The 19,253-nt window shown below is 54.7% G+C and overlaps 1 protein-coding gene and 1 pseudogene across 2 annotated transcripts in view; one reads left to right on the top strand and one right to left on the bottom strand.

Annotated features, from left to right (window-relative positions):
• Kiaa1671 (KIAA1671 ortholog) overlaps positions 1 to 19,253 on the bottom strand; it is a 136,725-nt gene that overhangs the window by 73,081 nt on the left and 44,391 nt on the right. Inside the window, exon 6 of one of the 2 annotated variants that reach the window (XM_021646324.2) lies at positions 12,359 to 12,493. In XM_021646324.2, coding sequence (XP_021501999.1) covers positions 12,359 to 12,493 — 135 coding nt within the window. Of the gene's footprint in view, positions 1 to 2,081; positions 2,231 to 12,358; positions 12,494 to 19,253 lie in introns of those variants that run through there. The other variant, XM_060382602.1, reaches the window with a different exon arrangement.
• LOC132653855 (small nucleolar RNA SNORA17) lies at positions 13,948 to 14,073 on the top strand (annotated as a pseudogene).

Below are 19,253 nucleotides of genomic sequence, written 5' to 3'. Positions count from 1 at the left end.
GGAGGCCCAGGGGCAGGCAGAAGGAGCCTCACACCCTACTCAGCTCCCCGCTGCAGCCTGGGCTAGTCACCCTGAGCCTGGCAGTGGCTCCCAGACAAAAGGAAGTCCCAGCAGCCGCTGAGTGGCCCTGGGCTGCAGAAATAAGCGAGGACCTGCAGGAATCGCGACAGCGAAGTGTGGAATGAGGAAGCCACAGCCCGTAGTTCTCCCACCTTTCCAGGCTTCCCGTGGAGGCCACGGGTGAGAGCGCCCAGCTTAACTCTGCGGGAGGAGGGTCGATCCTAAGCCGTGGTCTCGGACACCGGTGCTGGCAGTCAGCCACAGGAAGTAGGTGAGTGAGGGAGCTCTAACATGCCACACTACGAAAGAACTGAACTGCCTCATCCCACCTCCTTCTGGTCCAGGAGAGAAGCAGGGGCCAAGGTCACGATGAACATGGCCCGGTGAAGGACTGAGGCTGCTTACCCACCTCACACAGGCCAAGCTGAGTGTATGCCTGCTGTGGAATTTGCTGTGCACCCTCAAACCTCCTTGCCCGCCGTGGCCTTAACACACATCGTTCCTTCTACTCAGTACACCCTCCTCTGACCTGGTCTTAGATCCTCTGGGCCTCAGCTTTCCTGGTGGGCCCTGTTGGACCTCACATCCCAAAAACCATGTCTGCCACAGCACCAAGCTCCACCATGCACACCAACATACACCTAAGTATAAGGCTCCCCCAAGCCAGAAGTCCCCAAAGCCAGGGCCCTGTGCATCTCATTCACCCATTGTCCTGAGTGTCAAACTTGAGCTCAGAATTGCCGCTGGGTGTGAACACGTGACCACAGCCATCTGCCGATGTGCCTGGCACCCGCTCCCATGTGCCCAGGGAGTGGGCATTATCTCTTAGCCACATCAGCGCCCTGGCACCGAGACACAGCCAAGTACCAGAAGCTGTCAAGACCCTGTGGGCTGCAGACTTCCAAACACAAATAAACAGGACATGGTGGCAGGTACCTGTAACCCTAGTGTTTGGGAGGCTGAGGCAGGGGGACAGCTGAGAATTCCAGGACAACCTGGTCTGCAGAACAAGACTGTCTAAAAAACAACCAAACAAAAAGCTCAGATGCCAATAGTTAGCCCCTTTCTCTCCTTGGGTTTTCTGAGGCATTCCAAACGTTCTGCCTCATCTATAGCTTACATTTGTAGTTAAAGAAAAAAAAATTAAGGAAGATAAGCCAATAAATGTCACTTTTGTTTATTACTGAGGGTTTTTTGGTTCCCAGGGATCCAAAGCATCAGGGGACTGACTGTAAAACTCCCATTTTCCAGCCGCTCCAAAGGCTCTGGAGGACGATGCTGGGAGAGACCAAGGAGGTTTAATGCCTCCTAAAGCTACATTTTTAGCTCAGGAAAAGTCTGTGACAAGTATCTGAGGTATTTGCAAACATTCAGAAGGGAAGAACAACAGTTCCCAAAACTTTCCTTTCCGAGCATTTGGGGCTCAGTAGCAAGAGTTCTAGAAAACCGCAAACACTATGAGGATTCTCAGATTAAGTTCCTCACTCCACAGAGCCCTGAGAAGCGTCCTGCGAGCCACTGTTCCCGACTCCTTAGTCCCACCAAGGAGGAAAGGGGGAGATAGACAGAGAGGGCCAGCATGCTGCACTGGACACTCAGATCTGTCCCAGTCAAAACACGGTTTGAAAACACTCTGTGCCCACAGAGCCCTTCCGGGCGGTTCCCACACCGTTCTGAGGGGTTTCTTTCCTCTGCTGCTCACCACGTGGGACTGAGGTGGGGGAGGGAAGGGGGCTCAGGTTCACTTTTGCCAAGTTTGGGGGAAAGGAAAACAAAGCTATGAGGGGCAGCAGCGAGGAGCCCGGGAGTCCAGGAAACCGTGCTTCCAAAAGGAAAAGAAAAAACGGCTAGTGTGCCGTGCTAGCTCACAGTCCCTGCTCAGGACCTCAGGCTGCCCCTCCTAGCCTGCTCTCCCACCCAAGCTGCCCACCTCGCCGGGGCTCCCTCTTCCAACAGTCGCTCTTAGCCAAAAAGAGGCACGGGCGGCCGGGAGGACAGCAGGCTCCGGCGGCCACACTCACCCACAGGTACTGCAGCAGTTTCAGCAGGCTGGGGCAGTAGTAGTAGTCCATCTCGAAGCGGGCTGTGGGGCCGCCTGCCCCTGCGTGTGCGGGGCGCCTCCACCTTTTCCCTGGAGGCGGTGGCTCCTCCCACTCCTTACACTGCCCCCAGAGTCAAGTTCAGGGTGGCATGAATCTTTCAGAAGCCAGGGCTCACAGCCAGATGGCCGGACAGCCCTGTGAGTGGCCACCACCACCTCTGGAGTGAAGTCCCCAGAGCTGGGTGCTAGCGGCGGGGCCAAGCTGCAGCCCGGTCCCCAGAGCTGGGTGCCAGCATCCCCCCAGGAGGCGGGGCCGGAAGGCGGGGCCAGGAAGCTCCACCCCCACAGCGGCCCATGTGCTTCAGGGAGACCTGTGAGCAGCGGTTGAGGGTGTGCAGGGGACAAGGATGTGCACAGCTAAAAGACTGAGGGCTCCGGGGGATGGTGTGGGTGGGCGCGTTAGGCAAGTGTGGGAGTGGGAATGTGTGTGGATATGAATGTATGATGCTGAGGACTGTGCATCATACACACAGCATGGATAAGAATGTGCCTGTACCTATGTGTGTGTACTACATAGGAGATGGATAAGAACGTGTGCATGCGTTTGCATGCACTTGTGTCACACAAACCTGCATAGTTCCTCCTCCCTGAGGCCTTACAGGGAGGGAAGAAACCGAGCTGGGCACGGGCTCACAGGGCCCTCCTGACGCCTGTGAATTCCTCCCACCAGCAGCCCTGGCAAGGAGAGCTCAGTGTTCCCCATTTCACAGAAGGGGAAGACGTGGCCCAGAGCAGGCTAGGTCTTGGCCAACATCATAGTTTGTAACTGAGGTGCATCTGCGACCCAGGCCTCCTGGGCACAGGTCCTATGCTCTGCCCAGCCCTGTGGGTAGCCTGGGCAGAGTGGGGAAGGTGCTGTGGAAGGAAGGTATTCCTGCCTCTAGAGTCGCCACCTGTGGCTGCAGAAGGGCAGGGTGGGGGTGGGGCACAGATTTCCAGCCTGCAGGTTAAGAATGGAAAGAACCCCAGCTGACCCCTCCTGGATGATTCCTACAAAATGGGATGAGCTGTGTCCACATTTCAGGGTCTGGGGATGTAATGAGACGAGAAGAGAACAGAACGCAGACTCTGCTCTCTGCTCTCAGGGCCTCTCGCCCAGCAGGCCTAACCCTTAGCTGCTCATCACTTGGTCCACAGTTAGTCCAGGGCTGGGCCCAGGTGTGCAGCCTCAAGGGCGGACTGTATCGCTGAAGGCCAGGCTGCACTCCCTCACTGAGTTAAAGTAGAGGCTGGGCCATGATCACTGACTGACTGACTGACTGACTGACTGACTGAACAAAGTCTGGGCCTGGGCTCACTGACTGGTTAACTGATTGACAAAACAATGGAAGGCTGGGCCTGAGTGCATGAGTGAGTGAGTGAATGAATGAATGAATGAATGACACCTCAGTGGAAGTGGCACCCCTGCGCATTCGATGACTAACTGGACTGACAACACCTGGAAGGCCAGGCCCTGCTCTCAGACTGACTGACAGAAGGCTGAGCACTCCGCTAACGGGGTGTAGAGGAGCAGGGCCTCAAGGCTGACAGATGTCGCTGCTGTGCGCTCCTCCTAGACTGGAGGTTGCTGGGAGGAAAGGCAGAGTGGGACAGGCAGGAGATGAGGCCAGGAGTAACAGGACTGGGGCACAGGAGCTGGGGAACAGAGAGAAGGAGACGCAGGATGTGGAATGACAGGGAGCCACAGAGAGCCACGTGGGCAGGAAATAGATGAACCCCAAAGCCACGCAAGACAGATGGCCACCAGGCAGCCAGGGACACCGTGAATGGGGCCAGCTGGGAGCTCACAGGACAGCAGGCAGCATGGGGGAGGAGCCTGGATGACAGTGAAGATCACGGTGTTTGCGGAGGGGGCAGCAAGACGCAGAAGAAGCTACCAAAGTCAGACCTGGTGAGCCCACGGTGCAGACAGAACCCACCAAAGAAGGCAGATGCCTCAGGGACCCAGGACAGAGAGAGATCTCAGCTGCTCTCCCCCTGCCTCATCCCACCACCCCAGCCAGCCAGGACTCTTGAGACAACTGGGCTACACTGAGGTGGGAGGCTGAAGGGGTGAAAGGCTGATGGGATGGGGCCCGTGGGGTTCCTCCACCAGCCAGGGAAACTGCCTGCATAGACGGGCTAGGCCACCCCACGCATGCACCGTGGCCACCCCACGCATGCGCCTTACGTGCACTTCATCGTTTCCTATCTACTCTGGGAGAAATCTCAAGTGAATTCTCCCACCCCAGGGCCCTGCCCACCTCTCACGACTGGACCCCTCCTGTCTCGTGAGTTAAACCCCAAAACTATGCTTTCGCCCAGAATCTGAAACTGTGGCGGTGTCCAAAGCCTGTCCGAGCAGAGGGCATAAGGAATCAACATGAGATTGTTCTGGATCATGGGGCCTCCCTTGCACTTAGGGCACCCCCAGACAGTGACAGCCACGGAGGACCCCCATCTCAGACTATGAAAGGGCGGTGAGCAGAGTTCAACCCTGCTGTCCCTCCCCTCCCTTCTATCATAAGGATTCCCTGAGGCACCATCGTGAGGGCCAGGCCTTCGTGGACATGGAAGCCTCTAGCTCCTTGCCCTTGTGCTTCCAGCCGCCAGGAAGAAATGCCTGTCACCTGTCAGTCCCTTAGGCGAGAGCCTTGCTGCCCAAGGTACAGTCCCCAGCATGGCTGTGCATTCAGCGGCGAGCCAGGCAAGGGCAGGCCGACTGTGGAGGGGGTGTGACTCCAGCCAGCCAGGGGAAGCCTGCAGTCTAGGAGCTGGCAGAACAGAGTGGACCCTCCCCAGTACTGTGTGGAGGGAGGCCAGTCTGGTGACACCTTTCTTCCGACTCTGCATCCAGGGTCATGTGTGGCGACCCTCAGGGCCCCTCTTCCCCTTCACCTGGAGCTTTCCACCTGGCTTCTCCACTCACACCGGAGGTTGAGCTAGGGCCTAGCCCCCTTGCCCAGCAGCCTGTAGCCCAGAGTCATGGCAGACCCAGGCACAGAGTCCCAGGCTCCTCCCAGCAGGCAGCCCCTCCTTAGACCGCTTCCTGGCCATGCTAGGTCCTGGAGCAGAGCTCAGACGTGACCCCTCACTCTAAACATGCTGTCTCTAAAAGACTGATGCCAGGGTTCCCAGAGGTGAGTGTGGGTCACCTCGGTGACCCTGCACGTCACCAAATCCCTGCCCTGGCTGGGCCTGGGCTCCTGCTAGTTCCCGATGCACAGCCCAGAGGTGCATCGAGGTGGCAAAGCTAGATTTGGGGACCCCGTGGTAGTCAGGGTGCCTCAAGGGAGGCCTAGCATTAAAAACTCCTGCTGAGTGACAGTGAGCTGGAATCTGTCTGCAGGGAAAGGAAGGACAGAAGGCTTGAACTCTCCCTGTGCTGTCTTCGGTCAGGCTTGCATCTGTGACCTACATTTAAGCACCAGCAGACATGCAGACTGCATGGCAGGCTTTCAGCTTCCTTAACATGTGGCCGGCCTGACCCACAAGCCACATTCCTGTGCAAGGGACAGGTCAGGTGCTGCCTGGGGACTGACTCAGCAACATGCCTCCCACCTCCCACTCCCTGCAGCCCAGGCATCTGGATGCAAACCCAGGCAGCTTGACCCGCCTTGGCATTTCCCCTGGGGTCCTACTGGATGCTATGCCCTACTGTGTGCAGGGCCCTGCATGAGAAGCGGGCCTGAGACATTACCCACTTCAAGTCAGCAGTATTATTTCAAACCCACAAGGCTCTCACTGTGGAAGAGCCTTAACCAGCACGCAGTCCTTTTGGAAAAAAGAACAGGTTCCCCCCCTTTTCAGTGGAGAGGCATCGTTGTGAAAATCAAAGTGGTCAGCAACCAGCGCTGAGGGGCTGCAGAGCAGCACCTCAACCCAGTGCGGCCCTGACAGCATCAGAAACTGTTCATGCATCAGAAACTGCCCCAGGGAAGAAACTTCCCGTGTTGGAGGGGGAACATGGCCTGTGTGCCAGAAGTAGTGAGCTTCACAGACAGAGAGACGGCGGGGTCACGGAAAAGGCTGCTTGCGGAGGCTGTCAAAGTAGACAAAGTAGACAGGCTTTTTTTTTTTTTTTTAAAGAGTAGTAACTTGGGCCTGGGACCCACATGGGAGAGAGAACTGACACGCACAAATAGTCCTTACAATCACACATGCACACAAATACACACACAGATGACAATTCACACACACACACACAAATGTCAGCACACACATAACGACAACACACACATAACAACGACAACAACACACACACAATAAATAAATGAATGTGAATGAGTATCTACTGTGTTGGTCCTACAGCCCTCCAGTCTGCCCTCTGGTGGTCATCTCTGGTTAATCTGGTAAGAAGGCTGGAGGGTCAGAAAGTGGCCCCAGCACCTGAGTAAGACCTGACCCTACACAGAGCCCTTCCCATGGGTCTGAGCCCCAGCTGGGACGTGTCCACGTCCACAGTCTTTGCTCTGTCCACATCACCTCACTTCCCCATGCCTCAGTTTCCCCAAGCCTCAGCCCTGCTGGCAACCTGTGAGGTCTCAGTAGCACAACAAATGGGTCAAGGGCCCTGCATGGCACTGACTTCCTGCTCCTGGCAGCTCCTGGTGCCAGTCCAGAGGAACAGGGGTTGCAGAGCTAGATTTGGGAACCTCAGGGCGTCTCAAGCTCCTAGCGTTAGGAATCCTTGTCAGGTGACAGTGATTTGGCCTCTGTCTTCAGAAATCTACCCACCCACCATATCGAACACCTAGTCCCACACACCTAGTCCCACTCGGGGACTCTGCTGTGGCAGTCCATGCTGGCCAGTCTCCTAACCCCAGCCAGCCTGTCCCCCTGCAACTGGCCTTCCTCCCTGCCCCATGGGGCTCCTTCCACTTGCCTGACAAGACCCAGCAGAAGTGGTAGAGCCATGGGCTCCCTGACTGCTGAGCCACATAAGGACCCAGCCAACCTCCATCCGTGGGAGCAACCTGTGTGTGTGTCCTCCATGGCTCCTGATCCAGGCTCTCCCTCAGTAAGTGTGGAGTGAGGGTTGTGGAAAGAGTAAAACCTCGAACCTTCATTTGCCTTGAAAAATATCTCCCAGGTGCTCGAGAGTTTGAACACTTATTTGCCAGATGGTGGTGCTGCGTTATAAGGTGTGGAACCTTTGGGGTGTGGGTTGAACCAGCCAGCCTTGAAGGTCACATCTGCCTCCAATACAGTTCACAGGCTGTGAAGTAAAGAACCCTAGCCAACAGCTCCCATGGCCATGGACGGAACCTCTCTCCACCAGGCCTTTTCTCCGGGACGGCATGAACCACCGGACAGCCTTCCTGCCCACAGCTGTTGCTGCCAGGTACTTTGCTTGCAGGGGCAGCAACAACAACAAAAGTCATTATCCATAATAAAAATGAGCTGATAAAAAAAAAAAAAAAGTGAGGATGCTGATGAGAACCCTAACGTGAAAGCCAACCATAGGTCCATCAGTCTACAGATGGTTAAATAGATGGGACGTTTAGAGACCAGAATATTCAGCCATAAAAAAGGAACAAGGTCTTCGTTCATGACACTGAATGCATGAAACCCGAAAGCATTCCAGGTGGGGAAGGCCAGTCCTGAAAGTCTCTGCTACACAGGTCCATCTGTGTGGGCTGCGGGGGTGCAGGCGGGGGTGCCCAGAGAGAGCCAGGGAGGAGGGAAGGAGGGCATGGCAGCTGGTGGGTGTGGGTTTCCCCAAGGGGCAGATGACAGTTTCTAAACTGCACTTTGTGATGGTTTTACAACTCTGAGCACTCAAAGCTGTTAAAGTTAGCCTGGCGGTGGTGGTGCCCGCCTTTAATCCCAGCATTCCATTCAGGAGGCAGAAGCAGACATATCTCTGAGTTAGAGGCCAGCCTGGTCTACAGAGAAAGTTCCAGGACAGCCAGGGCTATACAGAGAAACCCTGACTTAAAAAAACAAAGGCAAGCAAGCAAACAAACAAAGCCGTTCAAATTTAAACAGACAAACTAGTTACTTTTTAAAGCGATAACCAGCATGGTGACTCAGGCCTGTAATACAAGCTACTCAAGAGACTGAGGTAGAAGGATGGAGAGTTGAAGACCTGCCTGGGCTATCAAGCTAGTTCAAGGACATCCTGGGTTGTAAGACCTTGTCTCGAACTGAAAAGCGGGGCTGGCGGATGCTCAGCAGGCAGAGCTTGCTGTGTAGTCTGGAGGATCCAAGTGTGGGTCCCTAGCACCAGGCACAATGCCCGTGGAGGGTCGGTAACCCATGCAAAGTTGGCTCAGGAGGACTCATGCTGCCACACACCTTCCTTCCGATGTCCCATCTGGGACAGGACCTGGACATCAAGAGGTTCAAAAACTCCCCGTGAGGTCTTAATGGAATACAAGGCCCAGATACCCCTATCCTGGGGGAGACCCCAGCCTCATATCCAGGGAGACAGAATAAACAAAAAGAATTTGGTAGACTGAAACAAATACATAATAAACCCAGGCAGGGACTCTTAAAATTCTCCTGCGGTCTGGAGAGCCATAAAGAAAGTCCTCCGAGACCTTTGGGGCATGTGCATGTATACACGCACTGAGCTGTGCATGTATGTGTTGTGTCTCATCATACATGCTGCTGAACCAGGGTTAGCAAGCACCTGACACTCAGATCTCCGCCTTCCTTGACCCGTGGATTACAATCCATCACTAATGGATTATAGCATCACCTCCCATGCTCCGATATACATGGCTCCAGAGTCCTTAGGCATGGTCCATCAATTGGAGTTGACTCGTGGGATAAAGCTGTTTTCCACCCTGGCTGAGTAGGAAACGAGCTGGACCTGGAATCCTCCAGAACATTTTGAGGTCTTCAGCTCTCCACAAAACACTGTCAAACAGTGCCTGGAGGGATCTGAACATTAAAAGAGACGTGAGAGATGACTGCCCCCACCAAAGTCCTAGTCCTACTGAGTATCACCAAAGGGTGGGACAGCTGGAAGTCCAGGTACTGCGGGTGAGGAGGTGTCTGGCCACACCTGCACATGTGCAGCCCCACTGCTCAGGTTGGCAGTGACTACCACCCACCAAGAGCAGGAACTGCCCTGAACTGAAGCACACGCAAATGCAGGTTCCCAACGGAGCAGAACACATGAGAAAACAGGCGAGAGAGGACAAGCCCGTATGTGGCCACCGTGGCATGCGTGCAAACCTCACAAACAGACCACTGCCCGTGGAGCATGGTGGAGATGGGGTTCACGGCCTGGAAACTAAAACACTCGGGGTCTGCTGTGAATGGATGGGCCCAGGGCCACACTCTGCTCCTGCTGAGCAGCTGGACGGGGACTGGAGGATGTAGAGAAGTCGTTTGCTTGGGAGAAGAAAGCGAGCCAGCTCCAGGCTGGGCTAACCCGTGATCAGAGAGGGATCAGTCCTCCACACCCAGCGGTGAAAAGGACAAGAGGCGGCCAATGTCGGTGGGTACTGACCTTACAAGCCAGGACGTCCACCCTCATGTCCCTATGGCCAGTGCATCACCCTGGCTCGCCCAGGCACAGCAGGTGACTGTAGGCTCCCTGGCCGTCTGTCCCTCCACCCAGCCTGGCCTCACCTCTTTGAGCCCTGCTCTTGAACAGACTGATCCATAAAGGTTTACTAGACCTCCTGACACTGCCCCGCAATTTGAAGTCATACAGGCCTGGTGCACAGTGGGCCCATAAAGAAATGAACACATGACTAAATGAGCCAGGAAGTGCTGGCATGCGTTTGGGTCACGGGGAGGCCATGCTTGGATTTTCCAGAGGTCTGTATACCACTGCGGGAACCCCAAAGCTGCTGAGTTGTGACTTTATGGTCACAGGAGGGGCTGCTGAGTAAATTGTGCCCGAGGTCAGGGTCCATGTTGAATCATCATGCTCTCTAACCCCTTGGAGACCATAAGCCATGGGCAGAAGAGTGACCACTCCCATGGGAGGGTACACCACGGGACCAGGAAAGGTCACTTTCCCTCCCAGGCCTCAGCTGAACTCCTAAGACTGGGGACATCCTCCAGCTTGCAGGTGTGGACAGCAGCAATGGCGGTAGCAGGCAGCTGAAGGCAGGTGGCCGAGCCCCTCTGAACCTTGATTTTCGTTTCAGCAGGATGGGATGGGTTTACTTGAATGGCAGGGGAGGTGGGTGGCACTCAAGTGAAAGTGGACAAAACCCGAGACGGGCTCCAAACACAGAGGCTGGGGGCCAGAATGTAGCTCAGCCAGTAGAGTGCTTGCTTGGCATCCACAGACAGGGCACAGTGGCACACACCCGTACTCCAGGGGGCGAATAGGGGAAGCAGTGTTCAAGGCCATCCTTGTCTACATAGACAGTTTGAGGCCAGCCTGGGCTATAAATCCCCAAATAAAACCCCCAAAGAATGGTGATCTGTGAACCCAGGCAAGTAGGCAACAGCACAAAGTTACAGACAAACAAGGACAGACTAACAGCCAACATTCACCAGACTTCTCTAACCATCTCAGGGGAGCACACAGCTCCAACCAAATCCCCGGACCTCACCTAATCAAGCTGGGTCCTCTCTGTGTCCTCAGTTTCCCCATTTGTACAGAGCTGAACAGACACAAAGAAGGGAAGAAGCAGAAGAGGGAGAGGAAGGGGTGGGGGGGAAGGCTGAAAGGGGCCTCCTCAGCCCAAGCATTAATGAGAAGTCCTTTGCTCAGAAACCAGACCAGCTTCGTCCCACAGGAGAAACTGAGTCCCCAGAGGTCACAGTGGCCAGTGGCGCTATGAAATCTGAATCTGGTCTGTCAGACCCTCCATGTCTACAGAGTCCATCACAGGCTGTGAGAGGAGCCAGGAAGGGGTTGAGCACTCTGCCCCCTAGTGACTGCTGTTTAACATTGCAGCCTCGAGGCCAGAGAAAGCCCAATCCTGCAGGGCTGAGCTCTCACCCATCCTCCCTCAGGAGAGGAAATCCCATAGGGGAGGGCAGGGCACAGGGGCCTCAGAGCCAGACGAGGAGCCACCCAGGCCTCCTGGGACAAAGGCTCCTCAAAGACACAGAGGAAAGAGGGGAGCCTGCAGCCAGGGAGGCCTCCTGCTAGCCAGGGACTATAAAAGGCTTTCAAACCTTTTCTCTCCATAACCTTTGCCTTCACAGCACACACAGAAGTTCACAGTGATCAGATAAGGGAGGCAGTGCCACCAGAGAGGAACAGGAGTCAAGGGTATCTAAGAGAAGGCCAAGTTTCACATGCCTGTCAGGCTGCCACTGCGGATCTGTGCCACTCTGCAGACATCCCACCAGGCCCGAGGCTGGAACCCCCAGACCCTGCCACCCCACCCCACAATAAGAACAAACACCCCATTTTACAGCATAGGGAACCAAGTGAATTCTCTTTTCCCAGACCATAGACCAGGAAGGGCACATGAGTCAGAACTCACACCACCCTGGTCAACAGCCACCACCTGGGCCACACCTGCAAGGGACCTTCCGAGCAAGGACAGAACTCAGCCCGTTTACAGACAGGACAAAAGTCAACACAGTCACTGGTGGAGCCTGAGTCTGGCCTCTCCTGGGTACTGTGTGGTTCCCAGGGACAGAAACCTCTGACCCAAGAAACACAGTGTCCTTTCCAAGCTTTTGAGAGGAAGCCCCCAGAGACACAGCCAACAGCCTGGGGCCAACCGGTGCTATGGCACATCTGCTGGGCATTTGGGAGCCCCCACTGCACCATCTCCTCCGGGCCCACACCAGCCATGGGCAGTGGAGTTCTCATTGTGTGGACAGGGACAGATATGGTGATCATGAGCCCCCAGTCCTGGAGCCGGCTTTTTTTACCCCTAATGTCCCTCACGGGCCATATTTCCTCTGTGTTGGCTCCCTTCACAATCCAACACCATCCTCAGGCCAGCACTAAGGACAGAGGAGTCACCACCCAGCATTCCAGCTGAGAAAACCAAAGGGCACAGACATTTAAGCTCTCAAAATCTCAAGGCTGCTGTAAAGACACAGTGGTGGGACTTGAACCCAAGGCTTTCCTCAGCCTCCATCAGCCAACTGCTGAGGTTACAGCCCCACCTAGTGGCAGGAACCCAAAAGCAGGGACGGTTTCCCCATCACAGCACACACAGCGGGTCTGGAGCCCACTCGCCCTGCGCGCCTCCATCAGCCTGGACCCTCCACACAGAACCACAGACTCCACCAACACAGACGACGCCTGCACGTCCCTGTGCGGGTGTCACTCACCACCAAGGGACCGCTCCTCTTGTCCTTGCAAAAGCTGTGGCTTCGCCTGGGGGTGGAGGCACTGGGGGCCGCCTGCCGGAGAGGCTGCTGGCCGTCCTGCAGACCATCCCCACACTCCAGGTTCTGCAGAGGCACCTGAGATGGAGAACACAGAGTAGGAGTTTAGTGGGAGCCTCTTGTTTACAAGAAAGGTGTGTCCCTCTCATACACACACACATATGCACACATACACACAGACCATCATGGTTATAGGTAACATGTGGGGAGCAGGTCTTGGGTCCAACTGACCCAGATTCACAACTGTGTGACCTTGGGCAAATCTTAATCTCTCTGACCCCAACCGAAGGGAACAATATTAACAGCTTTAAGGAGGAAAGGGAAATGAGGAGCCTTGCTCAGAAACTGCAGGACACGGCCCACCACCAGGGGGCAGGTGTGCTTGGCCTTTGGGGCCTCCAGTTTACCAGCTCCATCATTGCCCACAGTGATCCTGTGGTCTTAGTTTGAACATCTTTCCTGGCATCCAAATACATGCCTTGGGAAATGGCAGGGAGAGGGAAAAGCCCAAGGGCACGCAGCCTAAATTCTGCACTTTTTTTTTTCCTCTCGGCTACTACTGGGGAGTAAACCCAAGAGTCAAGTAAACCCAGGAATCCACAAAGTGTTTTACACCTTGCACACTCTATGCAGATAAGCCTGGAGGGCCAGAGAGGGCAGGTTCCCGGTAACAGACACGCAGCATCAGGAAGGGCTGGACTGGCTCTTCCTCCCAGCCCCTTTCCTCCCCTCCCTGTTCCGGACCCCTTAGGCCACCCTCTGGCTTGCTTCTCTCTCACGGGCTGTTTTCTCTTGTTCCTTGAACAACCCAGTCCTGCAGTGAGCCTTCCCTTCTGTCGCTATGTCCTTTCCACTGGGCTCATTTTCATGCGCCAGTGGCATTAAATGAATCCCACCCACATTTCAGTTCTGCCCGTCCGTGCTGGTACCCAGTCTGTCCCGCACAGCCTTCACATGCCTCCATTCCAAGGCGCTCCTACGCTGTGGCCCACCTCCTAGCTGGGCACCCCAAGCCCTCACTCGCCTCCTCCTGCACCTACAGCACAGCTGGAACACCGCCCCCTCCAGACTTCACACCCTGCTACCTGATGTACCTGGCTGCGAAGCTTTAACATAGACATCATAACATAACAAACTCAGGACTTATGTGTTAGGAGTACAAGATGAGAGCTGAGAGACGGAAGCCAGGGCCTAAAGGAGGGGTATCATATGCTCTGCCCGACTTATGCCACTCGGTAGGACAACTATTATAGTTTCCTGGCTATAGTGGTCACAACTACATCAACACTCGGGATGTAGTTGAAGGCCAGTCGAGAGACTACAGCGTTCAGAACCTCAACATCCGATAAAAGTGTAAAATGTATGAACTGATATGGGAAGCAGCAAGGAATTTCCAGGCTGATACACGCTTTGTCATCAAACAGACCCTTTGCGCTGAAGCTCAAGGCTCCTGTGGCAGCAGTGTCCAGGCAAGGTGACCCATGGGAGGACGCTCTCGGGTACTGCTGTATCATGGTAAAAACCAAATTATCCCTGCCCCTAGCTGCAGGTGCGGCTGCTGTGTCATGTGTGCGTCAGTGGGTGGCAGAGAGGACAGAGGCTGTGTCTACACTCAGTGTTCTGACCTTGAACATCTGAATCGTTAGTAGCCTGACACTCCCTGAAGAAAGCAAGCATGAGATGACCACCAGTCTGGCTCTACACAGGCCGGGAGGAGCCAGAAAACCCCTGCCCGGTGCCATAATGCATGAGTGGGGCATAGCACTCCTGAGACAATCCCAGACACTCAGAGACCCAAGTGCCACTAAGAGAAGCGAGTAAGTGGTGGAGAAATGGAAGAGAAAGAGAAGCAGAAGGATGTGGGCACAATGAAGAGAGGCAGAATGGGAGACTCGAGGGTGGTGAGGGACAGCCTTATATGTGGAGCCAGGGAGGCCACCTGGGACCATGGTGGGGTCCTGGCCTGTGCTGCCAGCAAGGGCCACATCTGGGTCTGTGATATTATAGCAGCGGAGGTCTGTGACCAGCAAAGTTCAGACAGACGGCCCTGGTCTCGGCTGCCACCCAGAAACATGCTGATGTCTGGGGGCTGTGAAGGACTGGCCCCACCCCTCGCCTGGACATGTGAGAGAGACGGTCCTGAGGGCATAAGAGTAGGAGAGCTGACCCCGCCCCTCACCAGCTGCAGTACTCAGGAGAGCAAACCCACTGCACCCCACCCCATCCCTGGTGGTGCAGTCCAGAAGAAGCTGACCCTGATGAGGGGCAGAGAGTCCTGAGGATGCAAGTGTGGGGGAGCTGGCCCAATTCGTTGTCTGCATTCAGTGACATGAACAAGGGAGAGCTAGCCGCCTCTTGCCCCTTGCCACCTATGGCAGGCAAAAGAGCAGACAGGAGAGCTGGCCCCAGGGTCATCAGAGCAGGAGGGCTGTCCCTGCCCCTCACCTACTGCAGCACTCAGGAGAGTGGGCCCTGCACCTCCCTGAACAGCCGGGTAGAGATGACCCTGGTTGCGTGAGCCGGTGGAGGGTATGAGAGTGAAAGCGGGTGGGCTGACAGTCTCTGATAGCTCTCAGGCCCAGATCCAGGGCTTTGAATTGGCCCACCCCAACATCTACCCCATGGATGGAGTGTGAAGGGGCTGGTCCTACAGATCCAAAACTACAGGATCTCCATGACACAGGGCAACAACAGGGTTTCCAAGGAGTCCCAGTGAGATCCCAGTATTGGTAGAGCAGCAGAAGCCAGAGGCCTCGTACCAGACCAACAACCCATTGGAATGAACATTTGCAAGCCAAGCTGGGTAGAAAGGGGGGTACTGTGGGACACAGTGTGACACACCACAGCTTCCACAACAAGATTTTCTTCCTCTGTTGTGAGGGTGTTGCAAGGATGGAGGGCAGTTATGAGGAGAGGGGGAGATGAGCAGAAATGGGTTGCATAGTGTGAAATTCACAAAAACAAACTTCACACTATGGTCCAAGAAGGAGCAAAGAGTTTAATGGAGAAGCTAAAAGCAGAAAACTTAGACAAAAACATGGACACCAATCTTCACAGCCTTGGATTGCCAGTATATCCAAAATATGACATGGAAAACGCAAGTAACAAAGGAGAGAAAGACACCAAACATACGTGTGCTTAAAGGGTACCATGAATAGAACGGGAAAGCCACCCACAGAAAGGGAGAGAGATTCAGCAAACCATCTGTCTTATATTCACCACATATAAAGAGCAATGGGAACTCAACAAGGAAACAACTCAATGGAAAATGGAGCATGATCCAAACAGTAATTACTCCAAAGACTTACACAAACATCCAAGTGAGCAACAAAAGGACAATCAGCCCTTTAACCACACCAGGACTAAACATTAGAACCAGGCCATACAATACATGCAGCCAGCCTGGGTCATGTGAGACCCTGTCTCCAAAATAAAGACAACCAAAAGAATGAAGGAAAGCTGTGGCAAGTGCTACCTGTGTGTGAGCCCCGAGAACACCAGGCTGAGGAGAATGAGGAGCAGAGAGCCACAACCCCAGAGGACAGGTGGGTGAGGATGACTTATAAGAAACAGTACTTCCTGGGGGGTGACACAGGCGGTCCCCCAAAATGGACTGTGTCTGGATATGTGGCAGATTGCTACATTGCACCTTTGAAGGACAAAACTGTGACGCAGCTGCATCTCATGACAGAAAGAACACAGGTGGGTGTACCCCCGACCAAGGATGCCCTGAGTCCTTGGGACAAGCCCACCTGTGCCGGGCTGTCTCCCCTGTAGCCCCAGCCTCTTCCCCAGGTCCCAGCTGGCCCACATCTCTCCTGTCACTCATTTGGCTCTGGCTCCTTTCCTGTCTGTTCCCCAACTTCCCAGCCCCCTCTTCTGCCTGCCAGACTCTGGGGTTACCTCACTCGCTCGCTCGCTGGCTTCAGGTTGCCTGTAGCTGCGCAGCCACTAGAATGCTCTGCAGGACCAATACAGTCGTGCAAGCCTGAAGGCAGCCAGGGCAACAGAGAAATTAGATTCGAACCTAAGCTTAACTAAACAACACACAAAGAGAAAGCTGGGGTCTTCTCTTCCTCCTCTGCCATCCTCCTGCCTCAGCCACTAGCATGCTCACCACACCCAGTTAGAACATTCCCTTTTTCTATAAGCAAATAGCAATCCACTGTGGGGCTACACCACATTTTATTTTCCCGGGGGTCCTTCCTGAGACCATGGGTCTCACACACAGCCCACAAGCTGGAACTTTCCCACAGGCACGTGTGAAAGCCCGGAGGCCATTCTCTCCTTTCCCCTTTACAAGATTCCGAGAACCAAATCCGGGTCACCAGGCTGGTGAGGAAGCCTCCTCACTCACTGAGTCACCTCACTGGCCTCTTTTACTTCTATGTTCATTTTCAGGCTGAGGGAGGGGTGCATGTGGAGGTCAGAGCAGGCTTTGCACAGTCAGTTCTCGCCTTCCATCAAGGGGAATTGAACTCGAGTCCTCTACCTTGCATACCCATACCGTATGATTTTAAAAGCAGGTGGAGAGTCTGAGGCCAGCAAGACCTTAAGCTCAGGGACCCACACCTCGCTGCGCAGGGAGGGGGAGCTTCCAAAGTTACCTACCCCAAAGATTTCAGCCTAAGCGCTTTGCGATGGGGCCAGGCCTGGTTGCCAGGCTGGATTCCCTGCTTTGCACCTGGCTGTCACCAAGAGTCTCTCCCACAGGAAGGGACGGCCAAAACCAGACTAAGCCTCATGATCCCAAAAGAACTGGGGCCATAAAAGAACCCAAGCCGTTCCTGGGAGAGAAATGGTGCCGCTGGGGAGGGGTGACCTGGGGAGCCCACATGTGTTTATCCCCTGAAATCACCCCAATGGACTAACTTAAAAGGTTAAGGTAAATGAAACAGCAGTAAGGAAAAGCCTCAGCTGGCCCGGGGCAGAATTTTCATAGATGTTTGTTAAGGAAAAGAGAAAGAGTGCTGTGCCCGGTGGTACAGGCCAGTAATCCCAGCTACTCGAGGGAAACAGAGGGCCCTGAGGCAGGAGCGTTGTAAATTCAGCACTTGCCAGCAAGAGGATGAGTTCAAGGCCAGCCTCAGGAACAGTATCAGATCTTACGTCAAAATTAAAATAAAATAAGGGCTGGGGATGTAATTCACTGGCAGCATGCCCACCTAGCGCGTGCACACACACACACACACACACACACACACACACACACACAAGGCCCCAATTCAATCCACAGCACCACCAGGGAGGGAGGGGCAGACGGACAGACGGATGGACAACCACTGCCCTCATAACTCCATCCTTTGATAGACAGCCTTGTCTGTCGGCAGATGGGCTGCTCATGAAGCCCCTCCCACGGAGAGGGCACAGACACGCTGACTGCAGTCCTGTGTCTGACAGCAGTTGAGAGTGGCCTGGGAAGCAAGCGCAGAGCATCATGGTAAGGAGTGGCTGCCTTTGCAGCTCTGCTCTGAGCGTCCCTTCTTATGCCCTGTGCTTAGGCCTACAGTAAAATCGTCACAAAGTGTGAGAGGTCCCCCAGAACGCTGTTTCAGACTTACTTACGTCCCCAGCGTCTCCAGGCTCTGGAGCAGGGTGGACCTGGCTACCCCACACAGGGCTCTCCTGCTCCCTGGAGGACTCCCTGTCATTAGGCATCGCTGACTTCTGCTGGATGACAGCGGCACCATCCTCCTCAGAGTGACAGCAAGCATGTCCCCAGAGGCCTGGGGCCTCGGGCTCACTTGCACGGCAGACACGGCCAAGGGTGTCCTAGGGGCATGCTTCACAGCCCTTTGCATCTGTGGCTAGCACCCAGAGCCTCACACATGTGTGAGGCAAGCCCTGCACCGCTGAGCCACACCCGCACGCCTCCTTTCACTTTTCATTTTGAAACAGGGTCTCACTAAATTGCTGAGGCTGGCCTTGAACTTGTGATCCTCCTGCCTCAGCCTCCTGGGCAGCTGGGGCGATGAGTCTGCTCCACAAGGCCTGGAGGGGAACCGCTCTGTGGGGAGGTTTGCATCCTGCACCCACACTCCCTGATGGCCAAAATTCTGCCTAAGCACCCATAACAGAAATATGCCACCTTTGTGTGCCTGAGCTTTTTACGTGTGTGTCTGGTGTGTGTGTGTGTGTGTGTGTGTGTGTGTGTGTGTGTGTGTGTGCTGTTTGGTGCATGTGTGTTTGGTATGCATGTGTGATGTGTGTGGTATGTATGTGTATGTGTGTGCATGACGTGTATGATGTATGTGGTGTGTTTGTGGTGTGTGTTTAGTATATGTGTGTGAGTTTATATTCTAGTATATGGTGTGTGTATGTGTTTGCTGTGCATGTGTGATGTGTGTGGTATGTGTGCCTGTGTGTACATGATGTATGTGGTGTCTTCGGTATATGTGTGTGGTGTTTGGTACTTGTGTGTGTACACACCCATGGAATATTCCTAGCTCCTGAGACACATAGGAAAGTCCTGAGGGCGCGAACAGCCTTAGCAGCTGCGCCCGAGGAAATGCTCCCTTCTTTCTCTGCCTCCGTAAGGTTTGTATTTTTAACAACCAACGTTTGGAGCACTTCTGAGGCTCTTTGTTTTCATTCATTTGCTTGTCTTTGTTGTTTAAGATCAAGAGCCATGCGGGGGAAGGAGGCCCAGGTAATGGGAGGGGGTCGAGGACTTGAAGGGCAGCCGTGCTACCGGAGACCCTGACCCCAAACAAACAAAACAGGCCTTCCTGCGGGAGAGAGGGGGAAGCAGGAAGCAGGACGCCTGTCTATGGACGGCCTGCCATGAGAAAGCTGATCCCTGACAACCGGCCCTCCTGGGGCCTGGGCACTCTGGGCG

The sequence above is a fragment of the Meriones unguiculatus genome, chromosome 4 (assembly GCF_030254825.1).
Source record: "Meriones unguiculatus strain TT.TT164.6M chromosome 4, Bangor_MerUng_6.1, whole genome shotgun sequence".
Classification (NCBI taxonomy): Eukaryota; Metazoa; Chordata; class Mammalia; order Rodentia; family Muridae; genus Meriones; species Meriones unguiculatus.
Note: the sequence above shows the minus strand (reverse complement) of the source record. Positions and strands in the feature narration are given on the sequence as shown.